This window comes from Gopherus evgoodei, chromosome 2 (genome assembly GCF_007399415.2).
Source record: "Gopherus evgoodei ecotype Sinaloan lineage chromosome 2, rGopEvg1_v1.p, whole genome shotgun sequence".
Lineage (NCBI taxonomy): Eukaryota > Metazoa > Chordata > Testudines > Testudinidae > Gopherus > Gopherus evgoodei.
The window spans coordinates 223,863,056-223,885,112 of record NC_044323.1 but is presented as its reverse complement, the minus strand read 5'-3'; the positions used below and the strand labels follow the sequence as shown (position 1 = coordinate 223,885,112).

Here is a 22,057-nt window from a genome sequence, read left to right as displayed (position 1 = left end):
TTTCTGGGATTTCGTCTCAAGTTCTGCAATCTACGTGAGGCCGGTGATCCGGCTGCATAGTCAAGGTCACTAGAAAAAAGAGAGATAGAACCATGTAATACACAGAGGCTACATTGTTTATTATCACACAGTGAAAGACTTTTAGACTTTTGGTACCTCCTTCTCACATACCTCACATAACACAGAGAGGGCAGGGAAGCTAAGTCATGGCGAGCAATAGGGGTGAGTGGTTTTCCCCCGATTTCCCTTGGGAGTGGGAACTGACCAATGGTCACTGGGGTTTATCTGCAATGGGTACAGGAGTAGCTGTGTCCTGAAGAGGGGACAGTAGTGAACAGGAAGGTGGTGAGCTGCTTGTGTGTGGGGGGGTTGGGCTTTGGTCGCGTTCACGCCGTCCTGCTGGTGAGGGGGGGGGGAGCACCGCAGTGCTGGATGCCTGCTTGGAGGGGGGTGGCATAACACCGAGCACACCGCGTGGCTGGCTACGTGCTGGGAGAGGGGGTGGGGAACACCGAGCGCACCTCGGTGCTGGATGCCTGCTTGGAGGGGGGTGCATAACACCGGAGCACACCGCGTGGCTGGCTACGCTGGGAGGGGGTGGGGAACACCGGAGCGCACCGCGGTGCTGGATGCCTGCTTGGAGGGGGGTGCATAACACCGGAGCACACCGCGTGGCTGGCTACGTGCTGGGAGGGGGGGTGGGGAACACCGGAGCGCACCGCGGTGCTGGATGCCTGCTTGGAGGGGGTGCATACACCGGAGCACACCGCGTGGCTGGATACGTGCTGGGAGGGGGGGTGGGGAACACCGGAGCGCACCTCGGTGCTGGATGCCTGCTTGGAGGGGGGGTGGGGAACACCGGAGCGCATCTCGGTGCTGGATGCCTGCTTGGAGGGGGGGTGGGGAACACCGGAGATCACCTCGGTGCTGGATGCCTGCTTGGAGGGGGGTGCATAACACCGGAGCACACCGCGTGGCTGGCTACGTGCTGGGGAGGGGGGTTAACAACAGAGCGCAATGGGCTGGGGACATGCGAACCTGGCGCCCTGCACCTCACAGTATCCCTGAAATTCTCAACAGAGTTCCTACTGCCAGACATATCACTGCTGCGTGTTGACCTGGGAAGGAGGGAGGGTCCTTCTACAGCAATCGTGGATACCGCCCTGCCCCCTATGCAGCTATGCCTAGTGTGCAGCCATGGTCCCCCCCTACCCCTCGCTGCACAGTGGATCGGAACGAGTTAGCCTGACCGGGACAAAGGACCATGGTGGCTCTCCCGATCAAACTTTGAGAAAGCAAATTGCAAACGCTTCTTGCTGCAACTTTTCAAGAAGATTACCGAGGCAGATTAAAGAGACGTGATAGAGCAATCAATGGGCTATTCCACGTTTAGGGCATGAATGCAGGCAGCCATAACCCAAACCCTCCTCTCCCAAAACATAAAAATCTACTTACCCCGAGCACGATCCTCAGTTTCTTCCTCACCATCAACTTCCTGCTGCTGCGACTGGCTAGCCTCTTCCTGGCTTGAGAAGAGCTCCTGGCTGCATGTGTACTGGGACTCCAAGGTGTCTCCCTCCATGCCAGTAGTCTCACTGTCACCGTCCTCTACAACCTCCTCCACTTCTCCCTGCTCTGAACTCTCCATCGTGCTCCTAGGATTGGCAGTGGGGTCACACCCAAGTATGGCATCCAGCTTCTGGTAAAAACGGCAGGTTGTGGGGGCAGCTCCTGAGCGACGATTTCCCTCATGGGCTTTGCAGTAAGCACTCCTTAGCTCTTTTATTTTGACCCTGCACTGCAACGCGTCTCGTTCATGGCCCCTTCTCATCAAGGACTGCGATATCTGCCCATAGGTATCATAATTTCTCCTTCTGGAGCGCAGCTGTGCTTGCACAGCCTCCTCTCCCCAAACACTTATGAAGTCCTGCAGCTCTGCATTGGTCCATGCTGGGGCTCGTTTGCTGCGTGGAGGCATGGTCGCTGATTGATTGACTGATTAATTGCACTCCACACCTGGCTGAGCAAACAGGAAGGGGATTTTTAAAATTCCCGGGGCATTTAAAGGAGGGGTCAGGTGAGCCCAGGGCAGTGGAGTTTGCATGATTACCAGAGAGGCTTCTAAGGTATGCTGGGATACCTGCTTATGCCATGGAGGTCAATAAAAACGCTGGTGGGTGTCTACACTTGCTGACCAGCGCTGGATCCTCTACACCCGAGGCTCGACCGGGTGTACAGCCAGCGCTGCAACCAGGGAGTTGCAGCGCTGGCCGTGCTGTGCAAGTGTGTACACATCCTAAGTTGCAGCGCTGTAACCCCCTCACCAGCGCTGCAACTCTGTAGTGTAGCCAAGGCCTAAAAGAAACAGAATACAACCACTAGCCATATCATATTTGCTTCCTGAGCTCCATGGAGCTGGTAGAAGAGGATACATGCTCCCCACGACCTTCCCCTGCCACTCAAGGATCCCTGGGGAGTCTAATATACAGACTATAGTGATGCTGCTGTGGAAGAGGCCATTGTGGGGGAGACATGCACAAAGTCCCTTCCATACACAGACCATGAATTCATTTTATCAGCCTCTATTACTCATAAATGCAAATTTTGGTTACCCTGTTAACAGACCTTCTGAAAACCAACTCTGGGATTTCCATTTAGAACAGATTCCTCTGTCCTCTCTGCTATCAACCACAGACCAGTGGTCACCCTTTTGCAATACCTATTTGCTACTGATTGCCAAATTCAGCCATTTAAATCTATCTGATTTGTCTCATCATTTGTGATAATTAACCAACTATTTTAACATACTTAGCCCTTGTAACATTTTAACTCATTCTTTGCTCATTCAAGCATATTCCACACAAACAGATACTGTGGTACCTACTTGGGCTTTGTGGACTGTTTTTTTTAATTACTGTTTTCTTCACTCACAGTTATGCTTTTTAATATCCAATCTGGACACGCCGCAGTTTCTATTCAAAACAAGAAGTTTATATAGAGAGAGTTGGAAAGCAATGAATTAATTATGTTGCAAAGTTAGGAGGTCATGGAAGTTTCAAGCAGAAAGAAACAAAAAATGAGTAGTTGTGTATGAAACCTTTGTTCAGTAAACATCCCATGGAGTTAGTTTATAAAGAACACATTTCAAGTCGCAGTTTGGCAGAAAAAGAAATATTTCTGACTTGAAAATCCCACAAGCAAAGATACTAAACCTAATGCACTCTTAAGGGGGTCATATAGTGTTTGTTGTTCCTTTTCAACGGAGCAAACCAGACTACAAAGTGTAATTAAAATACTCTCTTACTATTTTCGCTTTGTTTCTGTATGCTGTAATATGCTGGTTAGCTTATTGCATTGTTTTAGCTAAGTAAAAAAAATAAAAGCTTATTTCTAGGTCATTATAACATATTCATGTTCTCTTTATTGTTCTCTCTCTCTATTTTTAAACTTGGTTATTGATTAAATTCATACATTTGATGACTTTGAAAGGTCAGCCTTGATCAACATCTATTCTCAACTATAGTTTTACTTTAAAATTTGCCAAATTTATTTATTTATGATGGATCCCAAAATGGTCCATTATCTGAGCCAAATAAAAATTAACAATGACTTTGATATTACCCAAATACATCAGATTAATATGATTTCTGGATTAAACCCTGAAGTATTTATTCATCATAGCAAAGTGACACACAGTTTGAATTCATAAAGAGAATAAAAGCGAGCAAGTTTACATATAACATATTTTATATTTACTACATACATAAAACCCCTATATTAAAAGAACATTATTAAGGTTGTAAAGTCAAGGACTCAAAAGTTAGGAAATGCCAGAATTAAAGATGCCCGTGCAACTTTAGTTCAGCTACCTTGTGTGTATGCATTTTAAAACAGTCTTTTATTACATCATCATGACACTATTTTTTCCACAGGACTCTTGCCTCATTCAGTGTACGAGATGGACAGTGCTCACTGTACAAGCAGCTACTCAATATTTTGTTTTCTCCTCATGGTGCAGTGTGTGGCCCCAGGCCTTATTTACTGCATACTATTCAAATCCTGCTCTGAAGACAGAATTATTAACTTCCTCATGGACTTTTCTTGGATGTTCATCAATATAGTATCCAAGTGCTTTAAAAAAAATCTATACATTTTCAGAAGATGTCTGTGAAAGTAGGGTCTGGTTATTATCTCAATTTTACAGAGGCACAAAGATTAAGGACAAAAGTCTCCATTAATTTTTGTGCTTTATTTGAGACAGTTAAGACTTTTAGCAGTAAACAGCATTATATAGCACCTTATATGTTCAAAGCACTCATATGTTCAAAGCAGTGAGCTCTGAGTGTTGAGTGCTTCTGCAAATCAGACTCCCAGGGTCTAAACTCAGGCAACCAAAAATGAAACACAGTTACTGACCACCTATGTAATAACTGGTTTGAGTGATTTGCTTAGCATCACACAGGATGATCTGGAGCAAAGGCAAAGATAGAATCTAGTTTTTGAGGGCAGCATTCAACTGCCTTAACCAAGAGACCATCCTTTCCCTTCGTGCCACCCTCTGACTCACTCACTACACACCTTCTAACTTCTGCAACAAATGTGTGTAGGATCTAGTCTACTCCAACTGTCTCCTTCATTATGCAACTCTGACTCATTTCCACCTCAGGTCCATTCTGTGCACTAAATGAGGTAGGGATCTGGTGGAAAAAGTAGCACATTATCATGTAATTAATGACTGTATCACAATTCATAAGTGCAAGGGCAAAAATTAAAGTTGCACAAATTAATGTGGAGGCAAAAGACATATCTGGCTTCAAGACTAAGCTTGATACGTTTATGGAAGGGATGGTATGATGGGATAGCCTAATTTTGGCAATTAATTGATTGACTATTAGCAGTAAATATGCCCAATGGCCTGTGATGGGATGTTAGATGGGGTGGGATCTGAGTTACTAAAGAGAATTATTTCCTGGGTGTCTGGCTGGTGAATCTTGTCCACATGCTCAGGGTTTAGCTAATTGCCATATTTGGGGTCGGGAAGAAGTTTTCCTCCAGGGCAGATTGACAGAGGCCCTGGGGGGTTTTTGCCTTCCTCTGCAGCGTGGGGCCCGGGTCACTTGCTGGAGGATTCTCTGCACCTTTGAAGTCCTTAACCACAATTTGAGGACTTCAATAGCTCAGACATAGGTTACGGGTTTGTTACAGGAGTGAGTGGGTGAGATTCTGTGGCCTGTGTTGTGCAGGAGGTCAGACTAGATGATCATAATGATCCCTTCTGACCTTAAAGTCTATGAATCTATGAAACTTCTGAGTGCCTGAATTTGAGTCCTTGCTACAAAGCACGGGGTTCTCAAGTAAGAGGTTACCAGCATTTTTTTCTCTAGCCTTGTTCTCAGAAATGGCTGAATTGTTTTGGTTGAAATGTAAATAAAAAGCCTGAGACAGACACATGGCATGAAAAATTTCAGCCCAAGTGATATTAGATGGTGCTGCTACCAGCCCTGCCTCTCTCTCTATGTACACATATATATTCCATGTTTTATTAACTATGCCAAAAACTCAGCATGCACAACTTCTCTGCATTGTTATTATTTGTATTACCATAACACCTATAAGCCTGAGATTACTTAACGTATGACCCCCCAAAACATTTTTGAAAACTATCCTTGGAAAGTTGTAGTTGAGCATCCTCACCTCATGGGCACCCCTTTGTCTCTGGTCATCATGTGACATGGGGTCCTTGTCTCTGGTGCCCCTACTAGGCTCTCTCCTGGACCTGCAACAGCCTTTATCAGCCTGTCTTCCTCAGAGTCCCCTCTGGTTGCTCTGTGGCGTGGCCCTCCAGCGAAGTCACATAAAAGTCTAATCCCTTTCCAGGGTAGCACAGGCAAGCCCAAATGAAAGTACAAACAGATCTTCAAACTAACAGATCTTCTGCCCCTCTCAGGTTCACTGTAGTTCCCTCATTTGCCCTACCCCAGGGCTTCCCTTCCAGGTGCCTAACCTGCTCTGGTTGTTTCTTCCTCTGTTGTATCCTACCCGTTAAGCCCTGTCACAGTGCTTTTCTCTGCCAGAGAGACCTGTCTCTTCTGTATGAGGGGGTAGCCATGTTAGTCTTTATCCACAAAAACAACAAGGAGTCTGGTGGCACCTGAAGAAGTGTTTTTTTACTCACAATAGCTTATGCCCAAATAAATCTGTTAGTCTTTAAGGTGCCACCAGACTCCTTGTTGTTTCTGTCTCTTCTGCAAACTTTCCCCAACTGAGCTCCCTCAGTTTACTTATAAGGCCTAGCTCCACCTCATCTGGCAATGAGTTAATTGCTAATTGGAGTTATTTCCTGTGACCCAAGGATCTCTGGATATTAAATGGCTGAGGGCACAAGAGTACATAGATGCCCTGAGTTCCCCAAAAGAATACCATGCAAGGGCTATAATGAAAGCCTGCGTCACCTTAGTCACCATAATCATTGCTGGATGTCTGTATGTAAAATCTGAAGAGTTATGAATACAGTAACTCCCCACTTAATGTCCTCTCGCTTAACATTGTTTCGATGTTATGTCCCTGCTCCATTACAGAACATGCTACGTTTAAAGTTGTGCAATGCTTCACTATAATGTCGTTTGGCCTGCTTTGTCCACAGCTGGCAGCCCCCCTATGAACTCCCCTACACCCCTCCCCCCAGAGTCTCCCCCTCGCCAGCAGACCCCACAGATCAGTGCCTTCCTCCTGATCCCCCCGCCTCCTGCCTGTGCCAATCAGCTGTCTTGCAGCATTCAGGAGGCTGGCGGGGGGGGGGAGCAAAGCATGGCACAGAGCCTCCCCACTTCCTCCCCAGCCTTCTGAATGCCGCAAACAAGGCCTAGTCTGTATGTATACACAGGGTCCAGGCAAGTTTGTACACAGGGCAGATAAACCATGCTGCCACTCTTTGCAGCCAATGTTACCATGGCTACTTACATGCCAGCTTGATGAGACATATTATGAGTATGTCTACACAAGCTGGGAACCACACCCCTAGCTTCCAGGGTAGAAATAGCCACAGAGTGAAGATTCCACTAAGTACACAGGGTGTCATGGTTACAAGGCTAGTAGCACCTCTGTCTCCTTTCTTGTCTCTCTGAGTGCACCCCCCTCAGACATTAGGACACATAATCTATGGAACATGGTAATACCAGAGTACCAAATATATAGAAATGACAAAGTAGGTTGGGGTAGGCAACCTATGGCACATGTGCCAAAGGTGGCCCGCGAGCTGATTTTCAGTGGCACTAACGCTGCCCGGGTCCTGGCCAGAGATCCAGGGGGCTCTGCATTTTAATTTAATTTTAAATGAAGCTTCTTAAACATTTTAAAAAACCTTTACTTTATATACAACAATGGTTTAGTTATATAGTGTAGATTTATAGAAAGAGACCTTCTAAAAATGTTAAAATGTATTATTGGCACACGAAACCTTAAATTAGAGTGAATAAATGAAAACTTGGCACACCACTTCTGAAAGGCTGTCGACCCTGGAGTAGGTCATGCTGGTAGGGGAGTATAAAAAGGCAAAAAAATAATGTGAAGAGCAACTAGCACAAAAATTAACAGCAAGGCTTTTTTTAGGATATCAGAAACAGGGAGCCTGTCAACCAATCAGTGGGGCCACTGGATGATCAAGGTACTAAAAAAGCACTCAAGAAAGACAAGACTCTTGCAGAGAAGCTAAATCGATTCTTTGCATTGGTTTTTACTGAAGAGGATGTGAGGGAGATTCTCATACCTGAGCAATTCATTTTAGGTGACAAATCTGAAGACTGCGCCAGACTGAGGTGCCAATAGAGAAGGTTTCAGAATAAATTGATAAATTAAACAGTAATATGTCACCAAGAGCAGATAGTATTCTCCCAGGAGTTCTGATGGTACTCAAATCTTAAACTGCAGAACTACTAACTTTGGTACGTAACTTATTGTTTAAATCAGCCTCTGTACCAGATAACTGGAGGATAGCTAATGTAACAGATTTTTAAAAAATGCTCCAGAGATGACCATGGCAACTGCAGACCAGTAAACCTAACTTCAGTACCAGCCAAAATGGTTCAAACTATAGTAAAGAATAGAATTATCAGACACATAGATAGACATGATATGTTGTGGAAGAGTCAGCATGGCTTTTGTAAAGGGAGATCATGCCTCACTAGTCTATTATAATTCTTTAAGACTGTGTACAAGCATGTGGACAAGGGTGATTCACTGGCTATGGTGCACTTGAACTTTCAGAAGGCCTTTGACAAGATCCCTAAGCAAAGATGCCTAAGCAAAGTAAGCAGTTTAGGCTGTATATTAGGAAAAGCTATTTCACTAGGAGGGTGGTGAAGCAGTGGAATGGGTTACCTAGGGAGGTGATGGAATCTCCATCCTTAGAGGTTTTTAAGGCCGGGCTTGACAAAGCCCTGGCTGGTATGATTTAGTTGGTGTTGGTCCTGCTTAGAGCAGGGAATTGGACTAGATAACCTTCTGAGATCCCTTCCAGTCCTAATTTTGTATGATTCTATAAACAGCTTCTATGAGGCGAGATTAAAAAGACTGGGACTGTTCAGCTTAGAAAAGAGATGACTAAGAAGGACAGGAGGTATGACAGAGGTCTATAAAATCATGAATGATGTAGAGAAAGTGAAAGGAAACTATTATTTACCCCTTCACATAATACAAGAACAAGGGGTCACCCAATTAAATTAATAGTCCACAGATTTTAAAAGAAACAAATGGAAGCATTTCTTCATACAACACATAGTCAACCTATGGAACCCATTGCCAGGGCATATTGTGAAGGTCAAAAGTATAACTGAGTTAAAAAAGAATTAGATGAATTCAGGGAGTATAGGTCAATCAGTAGCTATTAACCACGATGGTCAGAGACACAACCTCATGCTCTGGGCGTTCCTAAATCTCTGATTGCCAGAAACTGGGACTAGGTGACAGGGGAAGGATCACTCAATAAATTGCCTTGACCTGTTCATCCTCTTTGAAGCATCTGTCACTAGCCATTGTCAGAAGACAGGATACTGGGCTAAATGAACCACTGGTTGTACCCAGTATGGCCATTCTCCTTTTCTTATGTTCTTGCCTGTTTTGGGATGGAATTTTGCAGTTCTATTCTATTACACAATGGGTATAAAACCACATCTATGCCAATTGCTTATTACTGAGTAGGTCTGACTGAACATCTGTTTCTTCCCTTCAGAACTTTGTGATCATCTAGATATTAGCAGCCTTCTTAAAGTAATGTATGTTTAACAGCAAATGGAACAAAGCATTACAAAGAATGACTGCATAACAACCTATATCTATATTTAGTTTAGTCTAAACCTCTCAAGTTACAGGAAAGGAACAGACACAGCTTGGTTTCTTTTAGGAAGCCTAGGAACTCTTGAGACCCAGCCTGGTGTCAGCTTTCCTTCCACATAGTCTCTCCCCTCACCTCCAGCCTATCCAACCCCAGGGAAAAAATCTCTTTTCTCGAAGCCCTACCATCCTTTCTTGAGCCCAACTGCCATATCGCTCAGTGGTGTTTGTTACAGGGCCTAGGCATGAAGTCTTCCATTTGCCTTTTGTTGCTTTCTCCTAGTCAGGCCATCTAGGAAAATGCCCCTGTAATTGTTCCATTGTTTGACAGTTAGATCTGTTAGTCTTAATGGCTTACAATTGCAGGTCTCCTGAATGTGGGAGTGTGCTAAAATTGTCTTCACAATCTCAGAAATGCTATATATACACACCATATTTTAGGTTTAGATACAAATTCATCACCATGCACACCTGTATTTGTTACACAGGACCAAGCCCTCATCTGGAGTAAGTCAGTGTAACCCTACTGAAGCCAATGGAGCTATGCAGCCCGCTGAAGAATGGCCCATAATGTCTCAGATTATATTTATCCTAGCTATAATAACAGAGTTAGTTGGGTATAACAGTTCTCACATAGCTAAGTGTAGTCATAATAAATTGCAAAATTCTAAAACCCAACCTCACAAACACACATGGTGAGTAGTCCCATTGAGTTTGTGTTGGCATGACAGTGATGACGAAGGAAATGTGATGAGGTTGCCTCTATGGCATCCCTTTATGGCTCATCAGGATTCGTCCCAAGGTTTATTGGCTGACCCATTTTTGTGTTGTGGTGGTTTTTTGTTCCTGATTTTTTGTGGACCTTAACACCCCAGAAGAGGTAGGACTGAAATGTGCCTTGGTCTCTTCAGGGCTTGTTTCCAAACAGTCCATGCTCCTGTTGATCCCTCTGGTTCTGGCTCTCCTTTCTAGCAGTGGCTCCTCTGGCTAGCAAGCTGGCTCAGCATTTAACCTACAACCAGGCTTCTCTCCCATCAAGAGAAGCAGAGCTCTGCTCTCCTTCCTGGTGAGAGCCCTGAACTGGGGTAGTCCACTCCTTTTAACCCCCTCTCCATGCCTGACATTTGCTGCAGGTGTTGTGGGACAGAGCCAACTGGCTCCACAGGCTCTTCTTAACCTTCTCATTGCCAGTGTGGGGCTTATCCGTCCCATTGTAGGATACTTTGGTAAAACTGAAAATATTAGTAGGACATGCTGACATGAACAATTATTCAATTGCTCTGTATAGATTGGACCCTTTATAGATAAAATGCTATTTATCACTTCCAGCTCTGTATTGTGTATAATTAGTTTTAGTGACTGGGCAAATATCCAGCTGTTGTAAATTGGTCTAACTCCTGTGAAGTAGAATTATGTTGATATGCACCAGCTGAGAATCTGCCCATTGTGCCCATCTGACAATAATAATAAGCCACCACAGCCCCTGGATTTCTAGACTGATGGTGGGTATCTTAGCCCTTGTGTAGTAGATGACCAAACAAAGAGTACTTTCAACCCCAAGAACTGTAATGATAGCCTACTAACGATTCATACCCTGATGTGGCTTCTTGCTACATGTATCATTAATTTATCCTTTAAAAAAATCTTTTTTCCCTAAAATTGTTAGTGCAGAGGAGCATGAGACTTCCAATGTATCTATCACTAGGAAATATATTCCCTAGAGGAATAAGAGAAAAGAGGAACTAAAAGTCATTTAACTTCTGTGTACTCAGTTTCCATACCTGAAAAAAATAGCTATAATTTGATTTGACTTCAGACCTACAGATGAAGAGTGCTACATAACAATTAAGCATTTTTGTTATTCTCTCCTCATCTGGTCCTAGAAGCCTGGATGCTATATCAACAGCAGTTACTGATTCAGTCACTTTTAACACTTTCTATTACAAGAAACTCAATTTGGAGTATCAAACAGTTACAACTGAAACTGGGGTGAGTGTCTAGAAGTCTCCACTCTGCTGTTAAAAGGTAAATTTGACAATTTGGCAGGAAAGAGCAATTTAAAATTATCACTGTTCCCCTCTATTCACTCCCTCTCTGTAAAATCTCATCTGCCTTTCCTCATTCCCTCCCAGGCTGGTACTAATATTTTTGTCCCTCTCCCCGCTAAATCTCCCTTTAGTATTTCATATAATGAGTTTAGAGATTACGGTTTTGTTTTTCAGAGATAAGTCCCCAGCTTTACTCCCCGGGGGGTTGCTGTGTGGGAAGAGCATTATGGAAAAGGCTTTAGCAACCAATCAGAATATGCATTTGGACTATCAGTAACTGCAGACAAACTTTAATTCAACTTAGACAATTGAGGGAAAATGGCCTTAAAGCTATACTTTAAATCCCACATAGGGGCCAAAGGAAAACTATTCTGGCATTTTTCTTTTCAGCAAAATGTACACATAATACTACCATTTATACTTTGACTACACCCTAGCAAAGGAGTAGCTATTCCTGCCTCTGAGCCAGTATCATTGAAATAACACTCACAAAACAAACAAACAAAAAGGTATTCCCTCTGCATCTGTGTAATGCAGCTGGTTTGGCAATGGAATGCATTTTTTTAAAAGCTTACAACATTCTAGAGGTAAATTATAACTCTTCTGTTTGAAGAAGTATTTAATAAAATTCAAGCCTTTTCACAGTTTATCCTCTCTAAAGACGTGTTTTGCTCTCATACAGCTTGTGGTTTGGGGTTGTACTTATTTATGGTAGCATAAATGACAATATTTTACATCAAGTGACACTGATAGTCTCCCAGCTATTATAGTGCTAATAAGTAACATTATTGTAGAGTGTTTCTTTCCTTTTAGTTCATAATAAAAATGGACATTCTGAAAAAAATTATTTGAACATTTAGGGGCAAATGAAAAGCATGTTATCTAACAACTCAGGTAAAAATGGTGCTTCGTGAGCTGCCTGAATGCCTAGGGTGACTAAATCAAAGCTTCCATTCCAAATCCAAGACCTCTCATCTTGCACTGTCCCTATGATTAGAACACATCGTAACAACTGCAGTGCTCACGAAAGCAGATAACCTACTGCAGATTTGCATTAATTCTAGACAATGTTAAAGCTAGTTTACAGTGTTATGGATGCAAAAGCATAGCCACTTACATTTCATTTTCTGAAGCTATCCCCCCTCCCGCCTACAAGCCACCATTCTGAGAGAGCACACACTTCCCACTTGGTAGTAATATTTGTCCAAATTAAAGGGCTTCTGGGTAAGCTGGTAAAACATACTGTAGCATTATCAAGAAATCTTTGAACTTCATGCCTTTGCTCTGAGGCTGCACATAATGTAAATCTGGATCAACCCAGTCAGAACTACATCCAAAATGGTGTAAATTACACCATAGTCAGTAAGGTGCAACCAGCAAGTTAGTGAAGTAAGAAGTAAAGCAAATTACTGAAAATGCAAGTGAATACATAAAGTGAAAGCAAACCATAGGAACACATCAATGACACAGAAACACAACTCTTCAAATGGTAAGTTGGTCATAACCTAGCGTTTACAAGGAGTGGACGAACAGGAGGAGGAGGAGCTGACTAAAATAATTGAGTGTTTTGCATGCATGAAAATTTTCAGTCAGGTCAACGTGTTTCAAGAAAACTATGAAAACAAAAATGTACATCCAATCTTTGTACTGTAAGTGTGTTCAGTTTTGAGCTCTCAGATGAGGTAAATGTTTCCAGAAGGATCATAACAGGAATGGGTAAACGGTATGGGAGACAGGGCCTTCATGATCTTCTTCCCATTACAGACAGGGTGATGGGAAAGAGGTCACAAGGTCTTTATAGTCACAAGTATGTATGTTGTTTGAGGGGCAGCTGGACACACTTTAAACTAAATAGAGCCTGCTTTACAGCAAGTGAGCAGACTTTTTGTCTTGGTAGAAAACGCCAGATAACAAGTTCATGACCATTCAGTACATAATATTTCCCCCTTTTCCGGACTGGCCACACTCATCTTTAGCTTTAGCTAACTGGCTGTCAACTAGAACTGGTTGAAAACTTTTCTAGAAAGCATGTTTTCCATTGAAACCAAAATGTTTTGTGGAAATATATCTGTTTACTGACAAAATTTTTGTCAGGAGTTTCCCAGGTCCAAGATGGATTTCACGGGGGGAAAGAGGGGAAGCAGAAGAGGCCAGAGGTAGGAGAAAGACCCACAGAATAGCCAATAACCTATTGGTTAGGATGTTCAGCTAGGCTGTGGGAGAACCAAGTTCAAGTCCCTGCTCTGCCTGAGTCAGATACATCTGGGAGGCAGGAAAGTATTATTATACCTAGGGTTGCCAAGTGTGGTTGAATATTGTCCAGCAGGTTTCATCCCATAACAATCTTTAATTAAAGAGTACTCTTTATTTCCTGGAGACTCCAAGACAATCCTGGAGGGTTGGCTACCCTAACTATATCCAATTTACAAAAGAAGAATGGAGGCAAAGAGATAAGGTCGCTGAGTCAGGAAAGTACTTAAACTTGTTTTTAACTTTAAGAATATGCTTAAGTCCCATTGACTTCAATAGAATTTTAAACACAGGCAAACAACTTGGAAAAGTTCACTCAAGATCTTCTGAATCCTAGTCCAGTGCCTTAACCACAAGGCCATTCTTCCTCTGCAGGAAGGAAGTAATTTCACAGGTATGTGACATCTTGTAAGATTGACCTGGAAAGTGTGTAATATCACTGTTTCCACACATTGAATAAACTGAGATACTGTAGTAAATTTCACAAGATCTGATACGCATTTCTGTGCTACATTTACAATTACTTTTTGTCACCACTTCACCTCCTGGGTGACAGTAACCAGGTTTAGCTGTCTTTCTGGAGTTAATGTTTGACAAAATATTTAATCATAAAGTATTAGCTCCAAGGTAACACTCATAAGCAAAACTATTACATTGTTGAAGAGTTTCAAGGAAATGATGAAAGGGGAAAGGCAAGACAAGGCAGAGATACTATCACACTATGTAGAAATATTCCACAGAAAGAGCAATGGACAAGAGTGACAAATGGACACAGAGGATAACCCCCCCACTCCACCTCCAACATACTATTCAGCCCTATTCTAGACAGATACCTGATGTGCTGTATTTACCTATAACAAAGATTTAAAGCTTCTGTCCTTTTTTCATGTTTGCAGCACTCAAAGTTCATTGTGCCACAGAATTATTTTGAACTGAGATGAGCTTGATAACGATCTCTGTTGAAATTCTGTCCCCACTGAAGTCATTCAAAATTTTGAAATGATTGAATTCCTCAAGAATATACTATATTGATGATTGAGGCCCTGGCAAGTGATGGACACAAAAGGTCCTAATAAAGAACATGACCCCTGAGTCACTCCCTAGGCTCCTTGCAGCACAGTTCCCTTGAAAGCCATGGTGCTACTTGCTGCCACCTTCATACAACAACACAGCTTCCCCTCCACAGGAGTAGATATTCAGCAGAAGTAAATGAGCAGAAGTTAACATTTCGTTGAGGAGAACTACTCAAACAGTGCAGGGCAACCAAGAACCAGCTCAGGAGTATAGTTGGGTGAAATTTTTCAGCCAAATGGGAAATTTGACAAAAAATCCAGTTCCAGGGCAACTAAAGCTATTCACAAATTTCAGTCAAATTAGGCAGATAGTTTCAGCTGAATAAAAAAAAAATTAGGAAAACAATTTCAAAAATACAGAAACAGTTTCAATTTTTAAAAACAATCAAAATGACATACAAAACATGTCATTCAATCCCCAATGATTTTTTTCTGAAAGAAAAAAAAAATCAGCTTTTGTTCAACAACTGTTTTTGGTGGGATTTTTTTGGTTCTTCTGCTAAATGAAAATATCAATTGCTTGCTCAGCTCTAGTCCTGAGGAGGCCTGTGGCTCACACCCCACTGGCTGAGAACAGCAAAATCTCCTTGTCGGAAAGTCCCACTGGGAACCTGGGTAAAAGAAGGAAGGATCAGCTTGCTTGTTCCTTAAGTTCCTACTACCTCCCCCTTTACATTCACCCTCCTGCCCAGCATCCAAACTGGCAGCAGCTCTGTCATCTTCCCACCCTCCTCCCGACCCACACATGTCTCAGTTAGAAGAGACCATTAGGGCTTCTTTTGGAGGTTTTGGAGCCCCATAGATCACTACTTCTGACATCTCCACACTAAACATTGTGCAAGCAGGGAGGAGAGGGGAAAGCCCTCCCCTCCCCCGTGCAAAGGTTTATGGGATTTGACTTGGCAAATGATTTATCTGCCATTTTGTGGGTCATAAATTAAAAGTTCTCCAGCTGAGTGCTACTGGCTGAGAAAACTTCTGCCGGACCATTATTCTGCAGCATGCTACACCAACCCACTGTTTCTTACCTGTACCCAAACACTAACCAACAGAGCTTCAGCCATGCACAGTGACTATGGAAGAGGTTGTCAGGAGTTCTTGAGGCTTTTCTGACCCTTATTACTTAAATTTGCTCACTGCTGTGTCTCAAAGTAAAGGGGTGCATACAGCCCTGCATTTTCTGAACAATTTCAGAGTAAATACATTGACATTACCACTAGGAGTAAGTACGGATGTAATTCAAACCAAAAGATCAGCAGAGTAGATATGTGTTTGTTTGTCTTCTTGTTTATAGGAAGGCCTGTAACCTTTTTGTCATTTGTGGCCCAGCATGTCAAGTTAAAGTAGAATCAGTTGTGACCTCGACTAAATGTCTTATCTTTCTCAGGCAACAACATTTTTAACAGCAACAGTATGTGAATGACAATAAACATTCTGTACGGACATGAATCAGAAGCACCTCTAATCTCATCTGATCATTGTGCAGAGCAATGCAGTTATTTTCCTCATATCTGTGTCTCCAAATGGTCTTACGTTCATTCATCATTATATGCTGTCAACTGTAATTCTTACTGGCAATTGATATTTTTAAAGAACAGTATGACTACATTATAAATAACAGGGTCCTTATCACTTCCCATGAGTTCAGCATGGCCATGGGCAGACTGGACTTCAAGACATCCATATGGACAATTATTATGCAGAGGGATTATAAACCATGGCAGACCCTCAATCAAAGCCATTCTATTGTGAGCCCTGGTGATAAAACAACCTAAGATTTGCACAATAAAGTAATAATTATCCATTTGCCTCTTACTGTATAGTGTTGCCTACATTTGTTCCTAGTGTTTTATGGAATCTACTGGGGAATTATACACTGTGCTCATTTTAAAATATTGAAATGAGACTTGCCATGTAACTACAATGTTTTAGCAAAATGAAGTTACTCTAGGCAGCTGTGATTACAGCATAATCGGAGCCACTTAAAGCGATGCCAGATGGTTCTGTGCAACAATGCATTATTATGAGAAAACAAATTCTCTATTTTAAATAGCAAAAATAGTTTATAGTATGATCTAAAGTTGGTAATTGAAAGAAAGAGCATCCTCATTTGTCATGATCCTGGTGAGACTGGCAGTTCTATGCAGCAACAACATTATAGGGATGAATAAATAGCCAGGAAATTTGGCTTGTATCGCATGGAAGCTTACAGATGGTGGATGAATTCATGTCTATCATGTTTTTTCCAATGCACTGACTTTTACATATTGCTGCCAGATGGAACACAGTTTTGAAACTAGAATATAAATCACCTTCAATATGTTCCCAGCATTTGAAATAAAAACAAATTTTGAAGCAGGTAGGGGAAGGTAATTCAGATTGAAGGAAATCTTATGGGACCTAAATTAAAACCTAATGGGCTGAATTGTTCATTGGTGTGAGTTAAATGGCTTATACCACAGATAAGTTTATCCCCATGCATATTTTCCCCCCTTTAGTAAAGAAAAACATACTGTGCAGAAGTTGATACACAAATGGTATCTAATCTACCAAATACCCTGCCATTTTATCAATAAAGTAGTTTGAAAAAGCTTTTGCATTACATGTATCCTCACTATAATATGAAACATCTCTCACATAAGATTAAACCATGCATAAAGTAAAGAGCATGAAGCACAAATGCATTATTAATTTTACATGTTGATACGATGGAAGCATCCAGAGGCCCGGATCAGGATGCCTGTGTGTTAGGATGATGTGCAAACACACAGGTAGATATGATCCCTGCTCTAATGGACTTACAAGGAAAAACATATTTCCGTTTTTTAAAATATATAAAAATAACATTTACTTTTTACTTTCAGACATGCATAAAGAACTCATCTGACCTTCCTAAATTTCAAGATCTGTATCTCTTAATCTGGTAAGTACTACTAAGAAGCAAATAATCCTGATAGTGATGAAGTGGACTGTATAGCTGGGGAGAAAATGATTTCCCTTTCAAAGAGTTTTCAAAAAGTCTGATTTTATGATAGACTGAGTTGACTTCCCTGAGGAAATCTCAAGCATTGTTTACGAACAGAAAATTCTATGCTTAAACCTATAAGACATTTTACAATAGCTATGATCAAATATGACTTGGAAATCCACTGAACCACTTTGATCTATACTTACATTGTGCTTTGTGAGGTTGGAAATGTTAGTTGCTATTGCTTGTAGCCAGTCCATACAGTCTTCAGCAGAGACAGACTGAATTATTCCACTGCAAACTCCATCCACAGCAATTACTTGGAATGCATTTTGCCTATAGACATGTCAAAACAGATCAGATCAGAAGAAAAAGTCATCTGTTCTAACAAATCATCTTAACACCACATGTAGAAAAGCTTTTCTTTCAACCACAATAGTCAGCTACTGAACTCTTATCTTATTTGTTATCTCAATTTGTATATATCTGACTTTAATTAAAATGAATGTAACAACAGGTCAATTGAGATGATATTTAAGTTCTATAGATGGCAAAGCTACAAAGATAAGAATAGTTGCATGAAAATCTTTGAAAACATTTTCAAACCTGACTATTTAAAGTTAAGTTCCTAAATCTGTATTTAGGCAGTTGATTTAAATTCTTAATATGGATTTAGGAGCCTAACTTTAGACACTCAGGTTTGAAAGTGTTGGCCCTTAGACTGAATGATTACTCAGTTCTGGGAAATTTATGATGCCTCTATAACATCAGTTATAGAACAATGTTTTTCTCTCAGAATTCCAGTTCATAGAGTCTCCTCCAAACACCTACCCGAATGGCTTCAGAAGGTAAATAAATAAGAATATTGGGTGCATTTTAAAAGCAATTCAATAGCTATACAACTTTTATCTGGGATTATTTGGAAGTTTAAAAACTAGTATATGAAGCAAAAAAGTACAAATGCAAGAAATTAATTATCAAACACTAAAAACAAGGTTTCATGAAATGTCATATAGTAAACATTTAATACCTAAAAGCTTCGATTTTAAAATCATTCTTTAAATGAAGTTAGCTTAGTGTCTAATTGTTCTATGCTGGTTCCTATAGGTGATAGAGTTTATTTTTAAAAATGATCCTTTTCTAAACTACTTACGAAAGGATTGGAGAATTCAAAATTGATCCACAATGATTTTTTTCATATTACCTTTCTGCAATATTTGAGAATAAACGGAAGTTTATGATTTACCCATTGACATAAGTGGAAGCCATACAAGTAGCCCAATCTAAGCAGTTATATAATGAGTTGTCATGCATTACAGATTGATTTACTGCAGCTGAATGCCAGGCAATTGCAAAGCAAGAGAAAAATTTTGTATACTAATTACTAAGGGACTTAATTTCTTCAGTAAAGAGCCTATAGGAGGCTCGTGGGTCTCTGGCTTAAGAGCCACCAAAGCTGAGCCTGATTCCACCTCCCAGAACAAGAATATGGCATTCCACACTTGGCATTCTGTGACAACTCCATCCTTCAGCACTAAATTCATAGTTCAAAATTAGGCATGTGTCATTCAGGTACTGTGAGAATAGTTCATCCACAATCAGTCATCTTTAAGAGGAGGATTGGGTCTCACTTAATGAAATCAGTTGCTGACATCACAAAAGATTTTCTGAAGATTCTTTCTATTTCTTAAAACTGTGGAATGTGCAGCTTCTGTATATCTACCACACTGGGGTTCTCTGTTTTAGTGGGTTAGTAACCACCATATTTGGGGTGACTGTTGCCTTCATCTACATTTAAGAGCAGCGTCAGTCAAAGACATGCCTGTTTTCCCTTTAAATGCCCCCATCATAACCTCAAAGGCATGGAGTCTTTCTGAACCATCCGGGGGAAAAAATGGATAGCAGTTCCTTGAAGGTTCTCTCCTCCTCCATTTAGGTTGGAAAAGGTGGGTGGCTGGGAGGTGGGGATTAGGCATCACCTGAACTGGTGGACTAGCTGGTGGGGCTCAGGTAAACTACTGGCCCCTGTGCATCCATGGGAGTGTATATGAGACCTTTTCTCCAGCCTGAGCCCCCTTCCCATGGTTGGACTGTTCTGGTCAAAGACACATCTGTTTTCCCTTTAAAAAGCCCTTCTGACTGAAAGTCGGGTCCTTACTTCACACAAACTCAACAGAGACCATGTTCAGAAAAACAGACTGATTCTCTGTTTTGGGCAAATAATGTTTTTTTCAGGACTCCTGGCAAGCAGATAATTGAGTCCCTTCTTAGCAAGGATTTTTCATCTGGAAGAGTCAAAGAGAACTTCTGGTTCTCTTTTAGGCATGGAAAAAATAATCAGAAATTCCTTCTTGACAAGGAAAAAAAGTCCCTTTTCAACAGGCTATTGGGACACACACACACACACACACACACACACACACACACACACACACACACACACACACACACACACACACACACACACACACACACACAAAATGGTTGGTCACTTGGTTTCAGGGAAGCCAGTTCTGACCCCTTTCTTATCATCAGGAAGTAAATGCAGCTTTTCCTAAGCAAAAACAAACAAACAAACAAACAACCCAAGCCCTTCTACTGACTGAAGCTTAATGAGCATCAAATAAAGGACTCTCCTCCAGGCCTGGGCATTTTGAGATGATACAGAATCTCTTCTTTAACCCCAGTGAAAAGTTTGAACCCCTTTGATGTTCATATACATGACCACATAAACACAAATAAGTCAATCTCATGGTTTGTGATATATAGAAGAAAAAATCAGATTTGAAATACTCTTTGGTTTGCACCACATTTTTCTATTCTATTATATTTAAGAACACTGGTTCTGTCTGCCAGTTGATTTCTTGCTGAATTAGTTGCCTGAGTAGAATTCAGGTTCCTGGGCTTCTGCAGCATGAAATTCGTGGAAGGTTTTAAATCAATAAGCCAAAAGGCGAAAGTCTGGCAGCATGCAGCTTTATTTTCAGGTTAAAGTGTTAGTATGTTGCAAATATTGCTGTTTTATTAGCTTATACTTTAATCCATGTTATCAAGGATGTGTGCAATAATTTGGGTAATCATAAATGTGAGCATGTGTATGAAAGTGAATATTTCTGTACAGTAACATATTTTAAGGTGGTATAAAAAACAATTGAAAGCATGTCAAAGTCTTTTTGAACACTATCCTGAATTAACCTTCAAATTACACAGAAGGTTCCTCTCTAATACTGTGCATAAAGTGGTAAATTAGAAGTAGATAAGTAATGAGGATTATGGTAATGTATACAATAATGATAATTAGTTAATACTTATGTATCATTGCTTGTTTTCAAAACACAAACAATAAACTAATTGAGACATAAAAAGGCATCATGCAGCACAATTTGTTTAGTGAAAACAGGCTTTTAATTACTAATTACATAATGTGTAATGAATCTATTTTTATTTAATACTGTTTTCAGTATCCTCTCATTAATATTGCTTTCAATAGCTTCAGTGTTTTCAGTCATCATTAGGAATCTGCACTCCTCTGATAACAAGATCTTTTGAGACACTGCTGTATTCCAGAGTAATTTTCACTAATCAGAAGGGCAAGAATCTGCCTTACCCAACACAACTAAAAGTTTTTTTTAAACCTGTCCACCAAAACATAATTTTTTCTCATTGCCAACTCAGCTTTCTTCCATGTAAGTTGTATTGGTTAATTGTTCATGTTACATAGTTGATATAGGAGGATACAAGGAGACTGCGATTATTCTAGGACGAAAACACAAAATATCCTTTTAGCTTGACCTAGACATACTCAAAGTTATTTTCTGGAAATCATGGACTGGATTTAAATCTCTGATGTACAGTTACTTTCTTAAAAGAAACTGAAGTACCTAAGTATGAACTCTGTAAGTCTATGCATGTTAAGCATTTGAAATTAGAACCAAAAGAATAGAATATAATTGTATTTTGTCAGTGTTCAAAATTAAACTTTAAGGCCAACAACTAGTTACATGCATGCTTAACCTTAACCATGTGTGTAGTCCTCACTGAAGTCAATTGCTTAGTTGAGTTTACAGCAAAATAGTGTTCAAATTTGACAAAAGTAATGACATGCCTTCCATTTCCCCAGAGAAGTTTCCTGTCCTCATTTTATTCCCATTTTTAAAATGCTCTCTCTCTCTCAACATCCATCATTACTTAGTAATGAGTAATCAGGGTATGATGTAGTCCTCATCCACACCAAGTAAAAGAACAGTAAATGAAGCTGATGTCTGGAATAGAGGAGGTGAAATCAAAGAGTTGGGTCAACTGAAACTGTTGGCGAATTCACTTCAAATTTGGCAAATTGTTTCAGCCAAAAAAAAAATGGGGAAAAAATTCTAAGTCAAAACATTTTGACA

At 41.0% G+C, this 22,057-nt stretch overlaps 1 protein-coding gene across 3 annotated transcripts in view; it reads right to left on the bottom strand.

The window, feature by feature from the left end:
* Nucleotides 1-22,057, bottom strand: part of SNTG1 (syntrophin gamma 1) — a 567,484-nt gene that overhangs the window by 163,756 nt on the left and 381,671 nt on the right. For all 3 annotated transcript variants that reach the window (XM_030553070.1, XM_030553068.1, XM_030553071.1), the window contains one exon: nt 17,873-18,002. In XM_030553070.1, the coding sequence (XP_030408930.1) occupies nt 17,873-18,002 (130 nt within the window). The remainder of the gene's footprint in view (nt 1-17,872; nt 18,003-22,057) is intronic.